Source organism: Cornus florida, unplaced genomic scaffold (genome assembly GCF_030987335.1).
Source record: "Cornus florida cultivar Cherokee Brave unplaced genomic scaffold, ASM3098733v1 CherokeeBrave_3.0.0_Hap2_Chr01, whole genome shotgun sequence".
NCBI classification, from domain to species: Eukaryota; Viridiplantae; Streptophyta; class Magnoliopsida; order Cornales; family Cornaceae; genus Cornus; species Cornus florida.
Genome location: NW_026775571.1, coordinates 121,507,684 through 121,527,325, shown reverse-complemented (window position 1 = coordinate 121,527,325; position 19,642 = coordinate 121,507,684). Strand labels below are relative to the sequence as shown.

Genomic DNA, 19,642 nt, shown 5'->3' with positions numbered 1-19,642 from the left:
AAAATTTAAATATAATTTTATTAGTGATGTAATATTTTTATCCTTTTGCCTCCTTCACAAAATTGTCAGCCCCCCATACATGCAGCTTAGAATTTGACGTATTTATTTTATGCCCTCTACAAAAGAAGCCTAATAATTATACCTCTATTGTTTTCAAACCTTTTTGAAAACACGAGGGGATTTGCCATTATGGGCAAAAATTTAACAACTAAATACCATAGCATAAAAGTTCAAATGTCAATGATTAGTAGCACATCACAACTTAATACCATAACATAAAAGTTCAAATGTTAATGATTGGTAGCACATCACAACCAATACTATGTAAGGTATAGTTATTAAAGACATCGTAGGAGTTTGACAAATAAACCTTTTTCCCCCAAGGTGAATGCCAGAAAGTGGACATATCTAAACTTTTATTGCATTGTACAAAGCTTTACCAATCAATGTAATCTCATATTCCAAAAACATTTTATCAGTGTCCTGATTTTGCAATGACATTACTCTTGCTAATTTTGGATTTTACTTTTTAGATTTTTTTTCTCAACATATTATATTTTTGTTCATTTTATTTATGAATTAGAATGTATCTTACAGTACACAATGGACTATGATATGCAATACAAAATATATATAGAATTCAGAATGCGATAACACATGATTTTGCAATGATGATCCCACTCAACAATATACATTCAGAGGTTTATGGGGTTCAGCTTTGGGTGAAACACTAGACATCACGCATACACACATTACAAAATTTTGTATTGTGAATTAGTGAATAAGGAAAGAAAATTTCGGTGAATTAATGATTAAGGAGAACTTTAGCAACTTTTTTTTTTTAAGCAACGTGAATAATTGAAAGGGGAACGTCTAAACGTCTATCTCACTGTAGAGCTTTGTCAAAGCTTTATGAATCAATTATATCAATGAACCAATGTAAGAATGTAATTTATTAACATCTGAATTTTTAATATTACAGCACAAAGAATAAATAATTGACAATTTATTTGTCAAGTGTTTGGAGTAACGGACCATATTTCAAGTGAATTATTTTCCCATATATTATATGTATTTGCTTATTATTTTATATCTTTCAATTTTATTTTATGAATCGCAATCTATATTAATGTACCGGACACAATTTGAAATAGAACGCCACACTATAATTTATGTGTTAGGCTTCAGTTTTGATTGAATCACTACATATAACACATTTGATCAGCAGACATATTGCAATAGGAAAAATTACAGAACTTCTTCACTCTCTTCTGAACCCACCCACAACTCCCCATACTTTTCCCCAATGGTTTACTTTTAATAATTCACAAGACTAGCGGGCTCACCGCAAACTCTTCAAAGGACCACAAACTCTACATTTGCCTTTGGATTTTCAAGAACGCGCACTTGGCCCCTTTCTAATCCAGGGCTCTATTCCATCAGATCTTTCCTCCACTTTTCAGTGGAGGATGGAGGGCCTCGTTATTTGTGAGGATTAATTGGACAGCCTTTGTACCTTTTAAATGGCTTTTCCCCTTCTGGAACACAAGATCCCTAACAGTGGATCAATCAGTTTGCAAGGTGAATTTATAGTCAGAAAGACACTTCTTTTAGGCTGGAATGCTGCATTAAAGAGGAATTAGGCCTATGCTTCAGAACAAAAACGGTTTATGGCTCCTCCTACTATCTATATAACTGCAGGTCAGCTTGTGAAGCTATTGACAAGTAATTTCATCATTACTCTTCTGATAGGGAGTTATGGACCTCCCCTTTCAGCACTTCCAGAGTCAGATGGGTGCCACCTGCTCACCTGTTTTCCTTTTTGTAATGTCATTTCCTAGTTTTGGAGGATCTAAAGGGAAAATGTTGTAAATTGTGCTATTTTGGCTGTTATTTGGTCTCTATGGTAAGAACAAACTACAAAGAGGACTTTCAACATCGCTTCTCTATTGTGCAATAGGTTACTCAAAAGGATCAAATACACAGCATCTTTGTGGATTCCATTTGTCCGAATATTTGAAGCACTATACTCAGTGAAATAATTGGCGACGAGCCAGATAGTTCGGGTTCCACTTCCCATTTATCTGCAATTTTGGCACACAAAAGAACCCCTTGTGCAGATGAAGTGAAAATTGCTGCATTGAGTAATCAAGCACCCATGGTGATAAAATGCAATTGCAAGGATTACTATTAGCAATTACCATTTGGCTTCTATAGAGCTCCCAATTATGGTTCCCCATCCCTTGCTAAAATGTTTTTCTTCAATTGGGAAGTTAAGGAGGTTTTTTACCATGACAAGTAACTCACATGCCCACCTTGGCCAAACAGTGAGCTATTATGAGGGACTATTGGTTCTCTCATGCCTTTTATAGGCCTCTTTGGAAAACCAAATGAGCAGGTATGTATGATAAGGCTGATTAGCTTTATGTTGGCATGTGTGCATTAAATCGTTCATTATGTTTTCATAATCTGTAAGACTTCTACAGATTCCGAAACAACCCTTAGTTCATCAACCCTCCAGTTGTGGATAGATTTGAGAGAAGGTTGGCAGATTGGAAGAAGCAGTATCTTTCCAAGGGCGGCAGGGTCACTCTGATTAAGAGTACCCTCTCTAGCCTTCCCACTTATTTTATCTCTCTTTCAGATTCCATCTTCAGTTGCGGAGAGGATTGAGAGGTTGCAGCGTAATTTTCTGTGGGGGGGCAGAGGTGAAGAGTTTAAGTTCCATTTGGTGAGATGGGATCAGGTATGCAGGCCTATTCGGAATGGTGGGCTGGGTCTTCGTAGATTGGTGCCCTTTAATAAGGCCCTTCTTGGAAAATGGTTGTGGAGGTTTGGTGTGGAGAGACATTGGCTTTGGAGGAGGGTCGTGGCTTGTCGTTTTGGAGAGATGAGAGGAGGGTGGAGCTCTTTGGAAGTTAGAAATCCTCGGGGGGTGGGAGTTTGGAAATTTATTCGGACGGGTTGGGATGATTTTTCCAAGCACATTCGGTTTCGTCTTAGAGATGGGAGGAGGATTTGTTTTTGGGAGGATGTGTGGTGTGTTGATGCTCCTCTTGCTCTTGCCTTTCCTCAGCTTTACAAGATTGCTTCGGATAGGCAGGCCTTGGTGGTTAATTGTTATCATCTTGATAATGGGAGACTGGTTTGGGATGTTCGATTCAGGCGTGCCTTTCAGGATTGGGAGATTGATGAGGCAATTCGTCTCTTGGAGTTGTTATATCGCCAGAGGATTGTGGTGGAGGATTCGGATTGTTGGTATTGGGTCGCAAACTCCAAGGGGCGTTTTGAGGTGAGGTCTTTCTTCAAGTGCCTCTCTTTTGATCCTAGAGTTCATTTTCCTTGGAAGTCTGTTTGGCGTTCTAAGGCTCCTCTCAAAGTGGCTTTCTTTGTGTGGACTTCGGTTCTGGGTAGGATCTTAACCCAGGATAATTTGAGAAGGAGAAGCCAGGTGGTGGTCAATCGTTGTTATATGTGTCTTCGTGATGAGGAATCTGTGGATCACCTTCTTATTCATTGCTCTTTGGCTAGAGAGTGTTGGGATTTGATGCTTAGCTTATTTGTGTTTTATTGGGTTATGCCAGGATCTACTAGAGAGTTGATTGAGATGTGGAGAGGTTGCCACGTGGGGGCTCTCAATCAGGATGCGTGGAGAGCTACGCCGCTTTGTGTGTGGTGGTGTATTTGGCTTGAAAGGAATAGGAGATACTTTGAAGGAAAGGCAATATCGATTTCGGTACTTAAATTCTCGATTATTTCAACTCTTTTTTGTTGGGTTTCAGGGAGAGATCATAGATCGTTGGGGGAAATTGTTAATTTTTTGGCCTCTATGAAGGCTTGAGTCCTTTGTCCTCTTTTGTATTTCCTTGGGTTTCGCTCCCCTCTTGAGCGTCTTTTAATAATATTCTTTTATTTATCAAAAAAAAAAAAATAGCCTTCTTGTGTTTCCATTCCAGAAACCTCTTCATCTCTTCATTAGTGGCTCTTATTAATAATGTTTCATTTCTCCTAAAGAGGTAGTACAACATTTATTGGCTCATTACTCTCTCCCCTCAACTAACCAAGCTATGGGCAGGTTTGACCTCTAGTCCTGGGTGATTCTCTACGCATCCACAGAGTAATAATGGTCGATATATCAATAGGAATTGGAATCACATAAGACTCGACTGAGTGTGTAGGGACTTAAACGAACTAGCACACACATCTGATGGTGTTAAAGGTCTGACATAATGCCTTACATCCCGCGTTCATTGTACCACGACTGCATCTTTGATTGAAAACCATGTTTTTAAGTCTTGGATTGTAAGAATCTCTTACTAGATGTACCCCATCTGCATCCTTTTGTTCTTGAAAAGAACAATACGTGAGGTTCTTTAAGGGATTTAAGCTCATTATTGAAGATGAGCAGTAGAATTATTTTATGAGTTCTTCCAAGGAACTCTTTAACTCTTTGGAAATTTCAAAGAGCTGGTCATTAAGTAGTAAACGCTATTCTCTTCTTATCCTGCATCATTACCTTCGCATATGTGTTGTGCACAATATCTCATTCTCTCTTTACTTGAATTTTTTTTGTCTTTTTTTCTTTTTAAATAAAATAAATAAATAAATAAAGAGCTTGTTTCCTTCTTTGAATGCCTCCAAATAAATATGCACTTTATAAAGTCAATAGACAAAGTGTTCCAGTTTTCCAAATTACTCTTCCGAATTGGATGTTAATATATCAACTAATGTACAACGAGAATTACAAAAAATTTGTAACTTTCACTTGAACGTGAAAATATGTTTATCCTTTTAACATATTGGAACTCCTAAGATGGATTGTTGATTGGGAATGGTAGTAAAATTTGTCCCAAATATATAAATAAATATATCCTAAGAAACAATTTTATTCCTTTTTTTTTTTCCTTTTTTTTGCAATTAAAATAACAATGTAAACATGCAGAATCAGGTTCCACTCCCCAAGGTGGCTTGAAGAATGTGCATTGAATGCTTGGATCATAAAAGCGTATCAATCATTTATGCAGCACTAATTATCAATGTGCAACAATCATTTCTTCGCGATACTCTCACATTTTGAACAGGAAGAAAAGATAGTCCCCTATTTTGAGCACTGAACAATTAATTGTTAAAAGAAAAGCTTCAAATTTTATAACATGAGGAAAAGTTCCATAAATTGCAAAATTAATCAGCAAGAAAAGAGGTGTTTGAACTTGAATAAGCACCAATAACAAAAAAGACGGAAAAAAAAAAAAATGATACCTCATCCTTTCGCTGAATATCCACACTTTTTTTGAATCGACAATCCTCGTTTGACAGAGATGCAGAAGCCCCATTGTTAGCAGTATTACGTTTTCGATGAGGTTTACTGGCTCCAGGAGATGCGGAAATTGTTTTGGGTCCATGTTTATGAGAATTATTTGCACTGAATTTACCTTTATCAGTTCTAGGCTTCTTTTGATTGCCGCCAATATGAAGCTTATGCTTTCTTTTCCTGGCTTTCTGAATAGCAGCATCCGACCTAGGGACAAGTTTGTTTCTTGGAGATGCATTGTTCCAATACAGGTCAGGCTTCTTCTCTGGAACTACATCATTCAACTTTGACTCTGTAATCCTAGATAGAGACAAGACTTCCTTAGAAGCAGAGGGTGACTTATTTTCTGTTGGTATATCTGTTAGAGACAACTCAGGTTTCTTCTCACCATCAACATTCACATGTGAAGAATTACCCCCTATAGAACCACCATGAGATGGATGACTAGGGTTGGCACTAGAAGATTCGTTGTCATGGGAAGAATTTAGAGTTTTTTCAACAGATAGAACTCTGTGAGATAACGAAGATTTTCTTTTGCCTGAAGACCTTTTCTTTCCAAGAATGGAGCTTCCAAAAATCCGGGAGACCTTGTCAGAGTCAGATGATTTAATTCCAGCTTTAGATTTTCCAATGACAATCTTTGTTGCTTTTTCCGGGACAGGATCTAGATGGTTTATGGGCTCAAGCGAATCACTTTTCTGACAGCAGTTTGGGCAGTGCCACTTTCCCATTGGAATGCGCTTGAGGAGATGAATTAAAAGATAATATAAAAATAACATAAAAGAGAAGAAAATAATAATTAGCATTAAATATTTAACATATTTGAACAAAATATTGGAATGATGAGAAACACATCTTCTGTTATCATAAATAAACTAGACATACCTTAAGAGGAGGATTAAGGCACTGAAGGTGATAGGTCCTAGGACAGCTATCACAACACAGCAAGTTCCCACCAAGATCACAAATCACGCATTCATAATAGTACTGGACAGTAAAGAAAAGACAGATCAAAAGTCACAAGCAGTTTATAAATGCTTATAACACCGTCAATTTGCATCAATAGAGAAAAAGGTTTTCAAACTCTTGTGTTCTATAATTCTATTGCCATCTTGGTTTAGAACAACAGTATGATGTAGCTTGCTCAAAAGATGGAGAAGCACGAGCCAACTGGAAGTAACAAAATATATTAAACAGAAAAATACTAATTATAAGGACAACATCAGCTGGCCAAAACTGCTAAAGAGAACAATTGTTCTTGAAACAAAAGGGGAGCCATTTCGAGGAATTGCCATTGTGCTAGTGGTGATGTTATGCCTTTGTAGTTTTCACAGTTGCAGCATTCTATAGTTTCCTTTCAAGGAGGCAGCCCCCTGCCTTTTGTACTTTTCCTTCTCTTGATGTGAAATTTTGTTTTTCATCGAAGAAGAAGATGAAGAGATATAAAGAGAGAAAAGAGATAACTCACCCCATCATTTCCTTTCCTCTTGTTCATAGACTGATCAGAACACATTTCTTTCAGCTTGCATTTTGATGAAGAAATATTCGTTGGAGATTCCAAGGGTATGGAACTGTCATCTTTATCATTGGACATATCTGGACCACATGGAAGCTTTCTCCGTTTGCGCTTCAAGACCCAGTTTCTGTTAATCATTTTAGTAGTCAAAGGACCATTCTCCTTCATCTTTGGATCCTGGATGTTACATTTATGAATACCATTGACAGGAATAACATCAGAGTCAATGATAAAGTTCAGGTATCAAAATTTTCGGAATGCCATTCCTGCAATTAAAATATACTGAAGGCATTAGCAATAGAGACATTGAATGGTATCCTTAACAAAATGGGGAAAAAATGAACAAACAAAAAAAGAAAGACAAAAATAATAGCATATTGAAATCAAGCAAACATGTTCTTGAAGATTCATCAATATAAGAATAGAATTTAGCAAAGTCGAACAAAGAGGGCTAGCCTTATTTGTGAAATAAGATGCTTATGTAGAGACAGGTAGAAACAGAACAATGTAAATTTCACAGACAACAATAAAAGAAGATGGCAGATACATGAGAAACCATTTTTTTTTGGTTAGATCGTGGATTCAAGTTTTGACCTCGGGTTAAACCCAACTTTCAGGTTACAAAGAAGACCTTGAAGCAACTCACACACCATTTTATCAATAAAATGCTCCAAACTTTCATGAGAGGGCCTATTTTTCAAAGATCTACAGAATTTAAATTCAACAAGGTACACAAACAAATGTCCTCGGATGTTAGTCCAATCACAAAGGTTTATGTCGGGCAACATCACAGTATTGTCAATTAAATCAAATCACTGAACAAGCAAGGAAATACAATAATCCACTTCTAATTGATTTGTACTGAGCAATGGCCAATCAACTTCAGTCCTAACTAACGTAACACGCCATCTTGATCAATAATCTCCATCTGCGAACTTTGTGCCACCCAGTGACAACTTCAACTTCATATTTATGTTTATACTAAAGAATCTATTCTGACCAATGATTGGCAACCTACAAAATATCTAGATTTGCCAACTTAAATGAACCCCTTTGAAAAAGGTTTGGAACTGCATTTTCCAGAAACTGCTGATGAGACCTTGATGATTCTGTGCATCAGAAACAATATAATACATCAAGCCTCAAGAAGAATTTTTGTTTCTTCTTCACTGGTGTCAACGTCAACAAATTAGTTGACACAGATATGTTCAAAAGCTGTAGACATTATCCTATATCCTAAACAGTTTCTAATACTAGAAATTCATAGTAGATAACATGGACCGCTAAGCATAACTAATAGTCCATCTTTGAAACCATTAGGCTATGTTTTTTTACGGAAAATGCTGGAAATGGAAAAAATCTCAATCTTTAAGGAGTTTGATTGCAAGAAAGGGAAAAGCTTTCATAAAGTAGAATTTCTGTAACTGCTTATTTTCCAAAAAGTGTCTGCTGCAAAAAATATAGGAAAATATTTATTTCCCCTGAAAGTGGTGCTTGAATTTTGACGTCCAATTATACCTTGTGACGCTTCCTTTCTTCATTCCAGAAATTAGCAGACATGTCCTTCCTTCTATGAGTGCTTCTTTCTTAAACTTATTCTATCTATGCTTTGGGATTCTAACCACCTTTATGGAATTCTTATATCTTGAATTTGGATTAGATGATGTTGAGTTTAAATTTTTTATTTTTCCAATGAAAAAGAAACATAAACAATTGGATAAGAAGATGACTGATCTAAAACAAAACCAATTAGGCTTGCTAGTTTGTTTAATAAAAATAAAAGCACTCTGGGGAAGTAAAAAATTGCAATTCCATGTTCTCCAATAGTTCGAATACAAGAATGCAGTCGCCGACACGAATGTGTTGTAACGGATGCGGGGCTATATCGGGCATAGCGTAATGGAATCAGTTATTGCAATCGTGAAATTTTATAACCTTACACACCATCATATGTGCAGACTTGGCTGAGTATCAAGGGACTCGGCCGAAACTCGAACGATCTAAGGACTCAGTCGAATCTCATGTGATTCTGATTCTCACCGATATATCTATGAGTACCAGACTCAGCCAAGTCCGTTATGAGCAACTCAAGTTATACGGAGAACTACGCTCCAAACCTTATTTGGAACTTTCTCACAAGTTTCTTCAAATTTTTTCATCCTAACAAAATAAATGTAGAAAAACTTATTTTCCATTCTCACTTCCCTTTCTACTACTTCCACTTCCCAACATTCTTTTCTTTCTAATCAAACCTAGCCTAATGAGAAATATCTCATCATTAAAATTCCATCTTCAATGATGAATAAAACCAACATTAATAACATGGTTGTGCATAACAACCACACTAATTAACCTCCAAATATTATTAATTGTGACTAATCTTGAAAATGATTCTAAGATTTATTCTGTCTCCTTTCACCTTCTACAACACATAAGAAGGCATGCAATTTTGAACTAATAAAGAAGACAACAACAATCCAATGATTATTTCAAAAGTAATTAGATCTACAATATGCATGGAACTCCAATGAATTCAATTGTACCACCTTTTACTATGAATTGTGATAAGAAAAATAAATACTAAAACTACAAAACGATATACGGCTACAGAGATAGAAAATGCGGCCCAAAAGCAATGTCCTCCAGAACAAGTTAGGAATGTGCAATCTAAGCTAACGGAGCAAGTAAATAACTCCATTATTTTATCAATGCATAATAATATGACAGATTTATTTGTCAGACTAAAAAATGCATGATATACCTGAGTTCATGTTTTACCCCTCTAGCTTGGTAATTGCCCACTTTATGCGAGAAAAGGGACAACATGCATATGGGTTGATTAATCGAGGACTCAAAGAGGTAGGATACGTCCTAGTTAACACACACACACACACACACACACAAGAAGAAAAACCCTAACCCGCACTATCATTGAAGGAAAATCAATTGCTTCACTCAGGATGGATGAATGGCTCTAAGATGTACTCATTCAGTAGCATACCGTTCACAATGTTAGTTTAATTTTAGGTAGCATAAATACCCTCCACTCCACCCACTGAACAGAATGTACTTTAATAAGGAACTAAAATGAGAAAATCTTACCACTGTGTAACACATGCCAAAAAATAGTTATGTGATAAAAGCATTTGCAAAACCACACACACAAGAATGTACTTAGAAAGAAAGTTACCAAAAGTGCAAGGTGACTATAGGAGCAATTAGACGGCACTGTATAGAAAAGAAATGCATCGGATACGGGAACAAATAATAAGGTTTCCTCAAGAACTATAACTAGATCATTTTAAAGCCATCTAAAGCTATAAGTAGCACAATATATCTATGTTTACCAAACAATTGAAGAAAGGTACACGTTACTACAATTTGAATGTGAATACATTATTGAAACATTATAATACAAGTCTGTTGCCTACGAAGAAGAAGACCACCTTAACACAACCATGCAATAAACACACTTGTAGTGTGAAGTACTATGTAATGTTTTACTCAGAGAGTAAACCAAAGCTAAGTATAATATCTAGGCAAATAACTTTTGTAACTCCTTCATCACAGCCATCAAACCTATAAAATTTCAAATCAATAGCTAATAGCCTAATACCAGAGTTCAATTTGAATATGGATAATATAACAATGGCACTCATTTACAAGATTCCTAAATTCCCAGCTCAAATCACCATCCGAAAAAAAATACAAACTAGAAAGGTAAAACCCAACTGATATACAAAACATCATTGCGGAAAATCAAAAAAAATGGAAACAGAGAAACTGCCAATTTGAACAATCAAACACCAAAACTTGAGTGGTAAAACACATTCAACTCCTGCTGAACCCAAAACCTCATTTCAGTAAGAACTTGCCAATTACCGCACAGCAACAAGAAACTTTGGAATCAGATTACCAAACTACCCAAAAGATCAAATTGTTAGACGAAATTGAAACTGATGGCACAAAATTGACAAAAAAAAAAAAAAAAAAAAAAAACTGACATTAAATAAGAACACCAAAGCACACAAGAATCAGCTAAAATTTGATGAAAATGGAACACTCGCAAAGATATCTACCGAGCAAAACAAACAGATATTAGTAACCAGATAGATACAGAAACATACCAATCTTGTAAATGGATCAAAACACAAGAAATTGAGAGATAAAATCAATACAGATAATTTGCCAGATTATCTTATATGTATAGAGAGTGAAGAGGAGAGACAGATTAGGGCATGAAGTACAAAAACGAGAGATACGAGAAGAGAGAGAGGGAGAGAAAGGGGACACGAATAAATAGAGAGAGAAAGTTAGAGAGAGAGAGGCATATGATACGGACTCGCCGTGGTCATAGGACGGGGTTAACACTTTCCATCTGACATGGCAGCAGGGATTGTGTTGTTGTGGGAGCCGGAGAAAAAGCATCCATCCAGTGGCATCTCGCCACGTGGCACGTCCAGACGCATGTCCCGTTCTTCCCTCCTCGCACTTCCCAATTTTTTCCCTTTTCTTTATCCTTCGTCGCTCTCATTATTCTAGAGAGAGAAAGAAGAGAGAGAGTGTGTGTATGTTTATATGCGTGTGTGACTGTTCTCCCTCTCTTTCTCTCTCTTTCCTAACTTCTCATAATCGCCGCCATCAATTGCTCTTTGCTGGTGTTGATGGATTCTGATGAGAGTGTCCTATCTTTTGCAATTGCAGCCTTTTGCTTTTGCTTTTCTACCATATACACATACACATATATGTATATACTCGTATTATTACATGATCTGATGTTCATACTCTTCATATATAGTATATGTTCAAGTCTCACTTTTTATTGAACTTTCACTTTTTATTGTGATAAATTGTGATTGTTACTTACATATAAATAATGCTACAGTTACTATAAATATTAAGATTGTATTTAACCGTACTGGAGTACAGTTTTAGTAAAAGATTTAGATGAAAAGGTTTGAACGCTACTACTACTACTACTTGGGTTTGAAACTTTGAAAGTGACATGACTGCTGTGCTTTGTTCGAACAAAACAAAGTCTCATTTTACTTCATGGAATATTGTAATAACAGTCATCCGCAAATTAATTGATTGTGCGAATAAGGTTAATTGTGAGAATTATGGTTCGTGTTAACCTTTTCAAGGAGTTCAATTATTTCCTGTATTTTGCTTTTTAGTAGTTTTTAAGATAATTTTAAGAAAATTGAATCAGTTACTCTTTAAAGGTAATAACATTATTTATGCTTATACTATATCTCTCAATCTATTCATGCCATCTGTTTTATACTTGAATAACAATACAACTTGAATAACAATACAACCACTTCAAATAAATTAACTTCGAAATAAGAGATCTTCCTAAACTTTTACACTTTTGATAATTGTAGAAGTTCTTATTTTGCCTTATTTGCATTGGCTATTGTTTTCCTACACTCTTTTTTTTATAAAACAATAAAATAAAAAATAATTTAAATAAAATAAAGATTTGAGGAAATCTATTCAACCACCTCTTCAAAAGTAAAGAATGTAAATTTTATTTATAACAATATGACAACCAGTGCCTCTGGGTTGTAATCCCAAACACTTAAAAGATTTTAAGAATAAGATTCTGCAAAGCTAACCACTATTGGTAATTCTTAAAATCTTTCATTTTATAATTATGACTTATTTATGAGGTGAGGACCGTTTCTGTAGCCTTTCTGGCTCCATTCACATTTTAAACTCGCATGGGAATGCGATTATGTGAACAGTGCAAAAATAAAATTAAAATATTTTAAAAATTGTATTTTTCTAATTATATACAAATTTCCCAATATAATGCAATCTTTTTATCAAGCATTCTTCAACCTTTATATACTTTTCACGATTTGGCAGTATTAAAAAATAAGTGTGATGATATTAAAAAATAAAAACCTTTTATTGTATGTAAATATCATATAAAAGATTTGATCAAGTTTTGCTTCTTTGAATCCAAGCTAGTTAGTTAATCTAAAACATCTTATCAAATATCAAGCTAAGTAGGTTGCATGACAAGTCACATGGGATTGGAAATGTTTTCTTTTTTCTTTTTTCTTTTTCTTTTTTGCTAATGTGTTTTTAGAAGTTGTTCATGAATCGTAACTAATATAGAAAAAAATATGTTATTTATAACTTAATAGCTAACCAATTTCCAATGACAATAAGCGGTCAAATTGCACAAACTCTTTTTCTTTTTCTTTTTTTTTCCCCCAAAAACTCTTCTGAATTTTTATTTTTTTTTTTTTTTGCTAACTAATCCCTACATCTTTTATTTCCAACTTATGATAGTCCATTCCTGATGTTAAAATAGTGGTCGTGTGAGATGGAAGTGACAATGTGGACCTAAAAATTAACAATAGTTTCCTTTTTATTACCCAAAATATCATGAGTTCTCATTTCTGGTTAATAGTAAAGATAGGTTGGTTTTGAGGTATACTTTGAAATTAATTATATGTTATCCATAAATTATTATTAGCGCAAGTTCTATTTGTACTCTCCCGTGCTTTTTAAAAATTTAAAAATTAGTACTATTTGCTTAATTATAAAAATTTGTACTGTAATATAATATTTCGCTCTCGTTCCTCTTGGACCTGTATAATTATCAAATAGTCGCTCAACTAAAAATTTAGTTGACAATGTGCCTATTAACATTAATCGGACGCTCAAATTCCCTCTAACCCTATTAGAGTTTGAGGAATATTTTACAGCTTTGACACCATGCAAGACTCCTCATCAAGCACATAATTGGTAATGGGATTGACACTTCGTTCTAATGGGATAATTGGGCTTTAGGTGATTTATTTGCACCAGGTTCCCAAGCAGTATTCTCACTGACGTTGGATTGAATAATAAAACTACGGTTGATGCCTTCATATTGATCTCATCTTGGTTAGGGATGGCAACGGAGCGGGTTTGGAGCGGGTTTCTCTAAATCCCGCCCCGCCCCTTTTAATTTTTATCAAGTCCATGCCCGCCCCGAGACCCGCGACGGGTTGGATTTTCATATCCAACCCCGCCCCGTTAGGAAATACTGTGCCCCCGTGCCCGCCCCACTAACAAATTTTTTTCTCCCACTTTTTGGAACTTAAACTCCTGCTATTTAAATGTGCAAAGCCTAGGAATGACACAACATAAATAAAATTATGTATCCTAATAAATAAATAAAAAATAACATGCACATAACATAATTCAGATAACATAATAAACAAAAATAAAAGTTTAATACAACCAAATCACAAGAAGTTCTAAGCTCCAACTTCCACCATAACCAAAACAAAAACAAATTTAATACCAAGTTTATATCCCAAATTAGGATTATAAGAGATGGGTAATTGGGTAAGCCGCTAAAATAACTTATTAATATATATATATATATATATATATATATATTAAATATAGTTATATGCAGGGTGGGGCGGGGCAGGGCGGGGCCCCTAGGATATGTATATTGAACCCTTACCCGCCCCGTGACCCTCGACGGGTACAAAATTTGTATCCATGTCCGCCCCAACGGTATAACAAGTGTTCCCATATCCATTATTAACGGGGCGGGACGGGGCAGGGCCCCGGCGGGGCGGTAAAAATTGACATCCCTAATCTTGGTCTTTCCCCACCTATCATTTGTTATCTCGAAGCTGCTACTTCTACCTCCATCGTGCACATCAATAAGTGATAAAAAAATGTGGATGGCATCCTCAAATGAAGTTCACAACTTAAAGCACGTGACATTGCATCTTGCATATCATTCACCACTAGTCCCGTGGCACAATCTGGTATGGCTTTCCCCCACAATACCTAGGATGAAGTTCAATTTATGGCTGGCAGTACAATCCAGGCTTCCTACTTCTGGATAGTAAATCTGTAGCACACCATCGCAACATTTGTGCCCTTTGCCAAAATTACCTTTAATCACATGAACATTTATTCTTCAATTGTTGTTTTGTTTCCCTAATTTGGAGATTTATCAAAGACAAATGTAAACTCTGTATCTCAATTGGAATTTGGGAGGACCTAGTTCATTGGATAAGCATGCAATGGAATAGGATTTCAGCTTCAAATATTCTTCGTAAGGTTTATTTCTCATTTATGGTGTACCATACATAGGAAGAACGAAATGATCGGATCTTTGGAGGAAATAAAATTTTCTCAAGGAGTCGTTCTTGCTATAACCTGCTCCAACATTACTTCAATCCTGAAATTGGGCTTCCTTCATGATTGTCCTAAGTGACTGGAATTTGTCTTATTCATGTTATCATCCTCCACCGAGATCACCGGTTCGAGGTTCGTGCCGATCATCTTCTTATTGGGGCTCAACACCGAAATGAGCACTAACAATCACCATTAACGACTAATCAAGCTATTAATAGTAGTTATTAGTTCAAAAACAATGGAGCTAGGCTTATCCAGTGTTTGGACTTTTATTGGGCTTTTTTGTTTTCTAGTTTTTTTGGGCTGTATTTGGCCAAATGGCCCACCATGCAATTACTTACATATATATTAGTTGCTTAAAATTTTGAAGGAAAAAAAATAACATTTATTGGGGGAAAAAAAAAAGTGCTCGACAACTTTTTCAATGTCCAAAGGCATTCACAAGTGTTTAGAGTCTGTTTAGCATGCGCTTTGTTTTAGGCGTTTTCTTTTTGGCTAAAACAGAAACAATGTTTTTGCGGTTGGACTGTTTTGAAAAAAAAACCGTAAGCACGTTTGGGAACAATGTTTTGTTGTGGAAATGTCAAAAATAGAAACATGTAAAACATATTTGTTAGGTCATGCATTTCAAGAATTTTGAAAACAAAACATATTTTGTCACTCCAACTGTTGCAAAAAATATATATATATAACAAATACAAAACACATTTTTTGTTATCATTGTTTCTAATTTGTTTTTATAAATTTTAAGTATATTTTTAAATTTATTTATATATAAATAGTCATCATATTGAACACACAAAATTCATAACAAATAAACTCGAAAGATTTAATTGGAAAATTTATGAGTGCCAAACTAATCAATGGAAGTTGCCAATTTCCAACAACATCTATTACCCACATGATCCACTCTTAAAAATTCCCAAAAAGAATTTCCAACAACGTCCACTCTTAAAAATTTCCACATACTGTACAAAAACTCCTCATAGAAAAGAAATATAATTTTTCTTATATACTTATGACATTTTTTCGAAGAACTAGATGTCATCACAAATCAAATATATTTGTGCTTTTTTTTCATAATTTTTTTTTTAGGTTAAGCCCATATATTCAAAACTAATCACAGAACCTTAAAGCCTCATTTGACAAAAATGTCTTGAAGACCAAAATTTATGAAATATGACTTCTAGAAGCATAGAACAGAAAAAGGCCATTGAAAATCGGGTTCGAGGGGAGGGAGGTTACCACCAGAGATAGGAATGTCTTCGATGACACTGTAATCTAAAAGTTAATTTGAATTCTCTTCCAGAGACACCATTTTCACTTGTTTGATTGCAGAAATCCAAGGGTTTTCGGCGAGAATTCGACGGAGATATCAGAATGTGATTGGCCATCAGAAACGAAAGGGTAAAATCAGACCAAAATATAATAGAAGAAGGAAAATTAGTTTTGGGTTTGTTTGGGAACTTGGGAAATGATAAATGTTATTGGGAAGATGAGGATCAAGGAAAATTAGTTTTGAGTCGCCATAACATCGCCTCTGCTCGAGCTCTCTAGAAACCCTATAAAATGACTGAAATGTTTTAAGCGTGATTTATATACATGTTGCAAGTCTGGTTTAAGTTGGTCTTTTCATTTCTTCCGCTACAGTAATCATTTGGCCCAACAGTATCCAAAACATGATAAAACACCAAAATGGTGTTTCAACTTTTGGCTAAAAAATTGGAAATGTTTTGACACTGTTGACAAAAAAACAGGCCAAACCAAATATGTTTTGAGCAAAAAAATTACTACTGTAGTAGGCTTGCAACAAAAACACATGAAGCAAAACAAATACCAAATAGAGCTTTAATGCATGTGACATGCTAACTTGTTGTTTTCTTTGTAGGTGGACATTTTGTAATTCTCTCAGGCATCGTCGGATTAGATGGAAATAAAAATAAATGAAATGAAATGTGCAAGTATAACGAGAATAATAATGTAATGAAATGGTGATTTTCATTCTATTGTTAAGTTATATATATGAAATGTGTAAAAATAAAATGATAATAACTATTTTAGTATTTGATTGGACCTATTTAAAATTTATAGTGGAATGAAGTTCAAATTGAATTATTTAAAATAGCTCTCTTAGTGACAAATAAATTAAATTAACAAAATAACTTTCTTCTATAATTTTTTTAAAATAAATGGCAGCGGTGGTGATGGTGAAGGAAAACAATAGTGGTGTAGGTGGTGGTGTTGTAAAGCGGCGGCAGCGGCGGCGGAAGGAGACAATGATGTTGATAGATGGCGGTGACGATGCTGGAAGTCGATGGTGGTGGATAAGGTGGTGGCAGTGATGGATGTCGGCGATGGTGATGGTGGAAGGCAGTGGATGCGGCGACGGTGTGGTGGCAATGGAAGGTAGCGATGGCGGTGGCATTGCTAGTGATGGTGGTGGCAGTGGTGTAGGTGGTAGTGGTGGGATGTGGAAGTGGTGGAATGCGGTAGTGGTGACGACAATAGCGGCGACAGCGGGAATAGTGACAGTGATAACGGAAATGACGGTGGTGGAAGGCAATAAAGGTTGCGGTGGTTAAAGGTGGCAGTGGGGAAGTCGGTGGTGGTGATGGCAACGGTGGAGGTGGCAGCGGTGTAAGGCAACGGAGATGACAGTGGTTGTGGTATAGGGTGGTGGAGGTAGTGATTAGACTTAGAAAATGAGGGGTTTTGGGGAATTTAAATAATGTTTAAAACTTTACACATGAATGAATAGTCATTCTATAGGTTTAGTTGTGGAAGGGATTTTCATTTCCAGTAATGAATTTTCTTTCAAATTGAATGACCATTCTCACTTTAAATTGCATATAACACAAATGAATTGTTGGAATGGATATTCTATTTTTGTAAGCACTAACACAATTACTTGATCGTACTCCTCCTTCGAGCTTCTGAAATGTAAGAAGCAAGGTGAGGCTTAAGCTCATACAAAGCCTTATGTAGTCGACTAAGAGGAGATGCTCAATGGACAACATTACGTAGAAAAATGGAAGCTGTGACTAGAGGAACTTCACTCTAAAATGAAAGTACCTTGACAGAAATGGCAAAACACTAAACTTAATTTAAAATGAAATGAAATAGAATTTTTTTACACATTTTAGAAGTTCTAAAACACGAAACTATAATTTTTAAGGGAAAGTATTTTTTTTCACAAACTACCTAACTTCTTATAAATTTTACCTAAGAAGATAGCACGCGCACATATATATCGATATTAGTAAAATGGTACATTTGTTGCACGTGAGTAAAATTTAATTTAAAATTAATATTCAACAAAGTAATTAAATAATCACATTGATAAATTAATTAAGATAAACAGATTATAAGATTAAATAATGATATATTAAATTATTTATGTTCCTTATATATTTCCTTGTCTAATTATATTATATTTTATTAAAAAAAACTCATAATAAATAGACAATTTGAGTTTTATAAAAACTGTTCTAAACACCTTGTATTAATTAAAAATTTAAAAAATGAACTCCAATTATTTATTTTCTTTATATATTTCCTTGTCTAATTAGAGAGACTAATTATTTATTTTGTATATATTTCATTGTCTAATTAGTTTCCTTTTATTAAAAAATTCATAATAAATAGGTAACTTGAGTTCAATAGAAATTCTTCTAAACATCTTATATTAATTAAAAAAAAATAAAAATTCATAATAAATAGATGATTTGTGTTAGAGTTTTATAAAAAATCTTTTAAAAACTCATCTTTGCACTTTTAACAATAGTATAGATTTATTTATATATTTCCTTTATATATTTCCTTGTCTAAATAGAGAGACTAATTGTTTATTTTATTCATATATTTCATTGTCTAATTAGATTTCCTTTTATTGAAAAATTAATAATAAATAGGTAATTTAAGTTCTATAGAAACTCTTCTAAACACCTTATATTAATTAAAAAAATAAAAACTCATAATAAATGAGTAAAATATTCAAAATCTTTGCACTTTTAATAATGGTACAGATATATATATTTGTTGATAAAGCTTTATCAATTTATAATATTGTCTTTTTCCTTTATTCTATATTTCATGTATGTCAAACCATAAAATAGTTAATTTTCATATTTTTTTTAAAATTGTTTTATAATAAGCAAATGCTTGTTGAATGATTCGTTTTCATTGAATTCTCACTTTTTTTTTTACTTTCATTTTTCACTTATTAGTTTCCATCTAACTAAACAGATCTTTAAAGTGTATATTTACATAATAAATTTATTATTCGTTTGTTGTTGATTTGTTTATATATATATATGTGTGCGTGTGTATGTATATGTGTATATATATATATATATATATATATATTATATTTGTAGGGCCACAAAAGATTTAGTTCCCTATAATTTGTTTGCCAACCACTTATGTTTTGTATTTTTTTATTTTATATGAATCAAAATCAGTATTATATATATATATATAATGGTTGATTCCTTCAGGGAAAGAAAATGTGTTGCACGAAAAAAATAGAAGAGAGTTTAAAATATCATTAAAAAAAAAAATGGTATTTACATTACTGAACGGTCCCTATTTTTGGCAAAAAAAAAAAAAAAAACGGAATGAAAAAAAAAAATTTTGATGCTAAATAATAT

General features: G+C 34.3%; 1 protein-coding gene across 3 annotated transcripts in view; it reads right to left on the bottom strand.

Moving 5' to 3' along the window:
- Positions 1-11,580, bottom strand: part of LOC132268614 (protein CHROMATIN REMODELING 4) — a 28,620-nt gene extending 17,040 nt beyond the window's left edge. Inside the window, exons 1-4 of one of the 3 annotated variants that reach the window (XM_059769443.1) lie at positions 10,955-11,580; positions 6,780-7,093; positions 6,197-6,298; positions 5,260-6,051 (exon numbers count right to left, since the gene is read on the bottom strand). In XM_059769443.1, coding sequence (XP_059625426.1) covers positions 5,260-6,051; positions 6,197-6,298; positions 6,780-6,995 — 1,110 coding nt within the window. In that variant the 5' untranslated portion in view covers positions 6,996-7,093; positions 10,955-11,580. The remainder of the gene's footprint in view (positions 1-5,259; positions 6,052-6,196; positions 6,299-6,779; positions 7,094-10,954) is intronic. The other 2 variants (XM_059769449.1, XM_059769454.1) reach the window with 2 other exon arrangements.
- Between the last annotated feature and the right edge of the window lie 8,062 nt (positions 11,581-19,642).